Raw genomic sequence first — 4,809 nt, 5'->3', positions numbered from 1 at the left:
GCTTTTTTTGTTGAGTCAACAAGATACAAAGCATCCAGAGATGACTGTCAAGTTGAAGTGTTGGGGGGGGGGGGGAAACAGGCAACCTCCACATGGGTACTTCACAACAAAAGTCCCGTTAAAAAAAATGGAATTAGCAGTATAGAAAATGTTTAGTCAAATTATTTGAAAGTAACAATCACAATTATGTAAAACAAAAGCTTAAGATGAGCCAAAAATATTTGGTATTTTGTGTTTAAGGAAATCTCAATTTCTTACAATACTGGTGCATATTTGATTTGTATTTAAATGTATTTTGCAAATATCTGTATAGAGTTTTCCATTTAATGTGCTATTGTGGAGTCTTTTTCAAGATTAACTATATAATACTATTTAATCAAGCTGTTTGTGTACATCCACATGAACTAAGGCCCAGGCGTCATTGTAATTAAATTCGAGCCACAAAAAATAAATGATTACATATGAGCTGGGATACACACAGAATACACTATACAGAAAATGGATGGAACACAAAAGTGGCAGTAAAACTACCTTCTATGCTAAGATGTAAATTTGTGGTTTTAACGCAATCGTCAACCTCTTTTGTTTGTTTCCTGACTCTTACTTTGAAAACAGCACTCTGTCTTCCGGGTTTGTTGCATGTGTTTGAATGACGCTTGACCTGGTAAAGATGACAGCTGTCGTCACGTCAACAACATCTTCATATAGCAAGAAACATTACCACGCCGTATGATTAACATTTTATTAATATTACCCGTGTACTTAGTATCTTGAAAGTTGGCTTCGGCAAAAACGTTGACGACGTGTCGTGCTCACACTAGCGGTCCGACTAGTTAGCATGCTAAGCAGCTAGCACGGTGTGGGCTGGCTGCTGGGCCTGCTGAAGCCGGCGGAAGAGCTTCGTGAGCGGGAGAGCCTCGCCCGGGACCCGCCCGGAACATCTGCACCGCCGCAGGTAACAAAGTCCGCTTCATAATTCACTCATTCAGTATTACTTAATCATTATTTTGAATGAGAGCTTCGTATAGCTGTAACGTTACTGGTTTTGTACATTAAAATTCTTAAGCTTGGACGTACTGAAGATAACATTCACACAGTATCAAATAACATTTTGGATGAAAAGAAAACGTAAAAAAAAAAGTAGATAACAAAAGATACAATGGGCTTGAAGCTGCTCATAAATGTTTCAATTATATGACGTCAGACGATATGGTCCAGCCATTATCCAAAGCCTTTTATCCTCATTTGGATTGATGAGCTTGAGTCTGTCCAAAATGGTTTTCAGTGAAAGGTGACATCCACCCTGGACTGGTCGCTAAAGGGAACTCCACACAGGAAGGCAAGAGTCAGGATTCAAACCCGGAGCCTCAGAACAGATGCCAACTTGCTATTTTGATAAATAATATCAGATCGTCACATAAGAGAGAGAGACTATATGAATGACCACCATATCAAAATGCAACCAAACTTGTGTTTCAGCGATGGAGGCGGTTCCGTCTGAGCCCGTCATGGCGGTCGACCTATCCAAGACCTTCACCGCACCGCCGCGTACCCAAAACCAACGCGCCAAGCCCGAGTGGTACCACAGACGCCCGGCCGGAACCGGAAACTACGACGGGGACGGCGGCGTGGAGCCGAGCTACGTGAGCGGCGCGCTCCCGCCGGCCGTGTACCGCGACGCCGACCTGTGGTGTCCCGCGTTCTACCAGGCAGACGCCAGCTGCGAGGACGACAGCGACAGCGGCTCGGACGTCATCGTGCTGCTGGCGGCCGCTAAGGAGCCGCTGCTCTGCGCCTCCTTCATGGCGGATGGCGTGCGGCGCATCGTGGAGCCGCTGTCTCCCACGCCGTCCTCGCCGGGATGCTGCCAGCGAACGGTCAGCTCGCAGAGCAGCGACACCTCGTCATCAGAAGAAGAGGAAGTGGAGGAGGAGTCGGAAAGCTCGGCGGACATCCCACCGCATCACGCGAGACCCGTCGTCCTCCTGGCGGACCTTAGCGCCGGCGCCGCACACTCCTGTGCTGACAATTTGAGTGACGACAGTGACGTGGTCGAAGTCCCCGTCACCCAAACCACCCGGAAGAGACCGACCTTTCCTCCAAATGAAATTCAGCACAAATCTGCCGCCGTTAAATGCAAACGCAGCGTCCGAATCAGGGCGCACCTCGTGCGAGCGCCACCGCCGCCCCGCCCCGCGCGCCGCCGTCTTGCGAGAAGCGTAAAGAAAGACGCGGTGGGCGTTTACTATGAAAGCTGCGACTCGGACGCCGCCGTGGGATACGCGCTGGAGAGCGACGACGACGCTCGTCAGTGGCGCACCGCAAGCGAATCCGACGACTCTCGCCGCGCCGCCAACCAATCTCGTGATGCGCGTCGACGCTTCGCCGCCGACAAATCCGAGGACGCTCGAGAAACTGAGAATGTTCCCCGATGTCATGACGCTCAAAAAATGGACAAATCTCAGCAGCGCCGCGCTGTCAACAAATCTGGCGAGGCTCATCAACGTCGCACCAGCGAATCGGATGATGCTCCTCAACGCCACCCCACAATAGCTTCCGATGATGCTCGCCCACGTCATACCGCTAACAACTCGCGCCGCGCCGCCGACAAATCTGCCGACGCTGGGAGAAGTTCAACTAAAACGTTGTCGCCGGTAGCTAAAAAATCTGTGAAGAGACAACGGCGCAAACGTAGAGCGTGGTGTCCGCCGTCGTCCCTTTTCTCGCCGCCGGAGCCTCAAATCAAATTAAGGTGCACCGCCGCGCAAGAGCCAGCCAAGAAGAAGAAGACGGCGGACAATTTTTGCCCGTTTGTGCGAGTTCGCTGGCGCGCCAGCTCGCAGGGGAACGACGTGACGGTGGTCAACCAGCAGGACGTCTCGGAGCAAAAACAACAAAACGCCGCCCGCTTTTCTCCTGGCGTCACGCCCAAGACTTCCTGTTTCCGTCTGGGTCGACTTAACGGCGGCGGCGCGGCGCCACCGTCGTGCTGCCTGTGCGGTCGGCAGGCCAACGCCGGGGGGCTGGGCGACCTTCACGGGCCGTACCTCCCCGCGGCGGGCTCGCTCGCCAAGCCGCCGGACTGTCCTGACGCCGCCGCCGCCGCCGCCGCGAGCCACCTCGCCGAGCGCTGGGTCCACTCGGACTGCGGCGTGTGGAGCAGCAAAGTCTTCCTGGTGCGAGGGAACTTGTACGGCCTGGAGGAGGCGGAGCAGCTGGCGCGCGACACGGTTGGTCCAGTGCAAATTTCTAAGACCATTCCTCTCGGTTCTGTTTGTGTTCTTGTGACGACGTCGCGCTCTCCTCATGAGTATTTGTACTTCCTGTGTCAGATGTGCTGTTGGTGTCATCAGTCAGGTGCTATTATGGGATGTTCGCACAAAGGATGCACCCAATCTTTTCACTATGCGTGCGCTCAACCCTCAGGTACTACATGTGCGCGTGTGTGTGTGTATTTTTAACATATCAGTGAATGTTTGTTTTACATATGAACGCGTGTGTGTGTGGTTTCAGGTTGTGTGCTAAACGAGGACAACTTGTCACTGCGTTGTTCACAACACCACTCGAGTCAACAACAACGTGAAGGACACACACAGGTGTGTGGATTTGTTTGTGTGTGTGTTTGTGTTCATTTAAATGTGTGTGTTTATTTGCTTGTTTGTGTTTGCATGAGATCATTGGTGTGTGTGTTTGTGCTGACACGAGTGTTACGTGTGACATGTCAGAGGAAAAGTTGGCGAGCGGCGCGGCGCCACGTCAGGTGACAGACGAGGCGGCCGCTCACATCACTGACACGCGACTGACACATGGAGTCACATGACTCAACGGCGGCACTCCAGAGAAATCGCATGTATGTAATCAGAGTACTTAAGTAACTAACACAAAACGAGTTTAAAGCTCTCAGCTTTTTTTTCTTCTCTTTGTTAAAGTGCCTCAGGAGGCGCGGCCTTCTCTGACCACGCCCATTCTCCTGTGACATCATCAAAACCAGCCGACACATGAGTGTACGTCAACGCCAATCAAACTTTACGGTACCGTTTCACCTCCAGTGTATGTTTTTGTGACGTTTGCCACGATTTTTTTGCTGTTTATATTTTGTCTGTGTGTTTCAGGGGACACATTGACGAGCATCACAAGTACACTTACATGATGATGTCACATCTGATTTTTACGCTTGTGGGAGTATCAAATGCTGTACATCACTTTTGAATAAAGATCACCTGCTTGTTTGTTTTGAATGAACACTTCTTGCTGCATCATTTTATTATGATCCCACACATCAATAAATGACACGACACTGAAGGGATCTCAGTTTGCGTATGTGTTCTCTCATTATCACGTTAGACCGTTTAAATTTACATCTAAGATGGTCCCGCAAACATTAAATCGAACAACACAATAAAAAAAACCGTGCGCCGCCCGGGAATCGAACCCGGGTCGCAAGAATGGGAATCTTGCATGATACCACTACACCAGCGGCGCGTTGCGTATACTAAGCGAAATTTAACTACATATAGATGTTTACACACATACACGGTTTATGCATTTGACTACATTTTCTCTACCACAGAGATGAACATTCAGTCAATCAATGCATTTATTTTTTGTTTTGTATATCCTATATATATACATACAGCCTTATATATATAGCCTACAACACAGTTAAATGTATCGAACATAATGATGTTACTCAAGGTTCTGTAGGTACAACTCTTTAATTTGGTCATACGTAAAAATGTCCAAACAAAGGGATTTACATACATACAACACATACGTAAGTCCAAAAGTCGAGCCAATTTTTCAGAACGT

The 4,809-nt window shown here is 49.3% G+C and overlaps 1 protein-coding gene and 1 non-coding gene across 3 annotated transcripts; one reads left to right on the top strand and one right to left on the bottom strand.

Moving 5' to 3' along the window:
• The first annotated feature begins 643 nt into the window (after positions 1 to 643).
• Positions 644 to 4,242, top strand: LOC147134128 (uncharacterized). 2 transcript variants are annotated; one of them, XM_086055882.1, is made up of 7 exons: positions 644 to 955; positions 1,480 to 3,230; positions 3,333 to 3,426; positions 3,514 to 3,596; positions 3,726 to 3,850; positions 3,930 to 4,004; positions 4,113 to 4,242. In XM_086055882.1, the coding sequence occupies exons 2-5, from the start codon at positions 1,482 to 1,484 to the stop codon at positions 3,762 to 3,764; spliced, it is 1,965 nt and encodes a 654-aa protein (XP_085912008.1). In that variant the 5' UTR covers positions 644 to 955; positions 1,480 to 1,481; the 3' UTR covers positions 3,765 to 3,850; positions 3,930 to 4,004; positions 4,113 to 4,242. The 2 variants fall into 2 exon arrangements, with proteins under 2 accessions (XP_085912008.1, XP_085912006.1); XM_086055880.1 differs by having other exon boundaries at positions 3,930 to 4,031.
• Positions 4,243 to 4,411: 169 nt separating this feature from the next.
• On the bottom strand, positions 4,412 to 4,482 carry trnag-ccc (transfer RNA glycine (anticodon CCC)). The gene has a single exon. It is a non-coding gene; the product is annotated as a tRNA-Gly (tRNA).
• Between the last annotated feature and the right edge of the window lie 327 nt (positions 4,483 to 4,809).

This window comes from Filicampus tigris, chromosome 16, assembly GCF_054856515.1.
Source record: "Filicampus tigris isolate MCC_2025a chromosome 16, RoL_Ftig_1.0, whole genome shotgun sequence".
Lineage (NCBI taxonomy): Eukaryota > Metazoa > Chordata > Actinopteri > Syngnathiformes > Syngnathidae > Filicampus > Filicampus tigris.
The sequence above is the reverse complement of the archived record's forward strand: the minus strand, read 5'-3'. Positions and strand labels throughout refer to the sequence as shown.

Coding starts and splice junctions, on each gene's coding strand:
- LOC147134128 (XM_086055882.1), top strand. CDS start 1,482: ATGGAGGCGGTTCCGTCTGAGCCCGTCATGGCGGTCGACCTATCCAAG. Junction 3,231..3,332: donor AGCAGCTGGCGCGCGACACG/GTTGGTCCAGTG, acceptor TTCCTGTGTCAG/ATGTGCTGTTGGTGTCATCA. Junction 3,427..3,513: donor TGCGTGCGCTCAACCCTCAG/GTACTACATGTG, acceptor GTGTGGTTTCAG/GTTGTGTGCTAAACGAGGAC.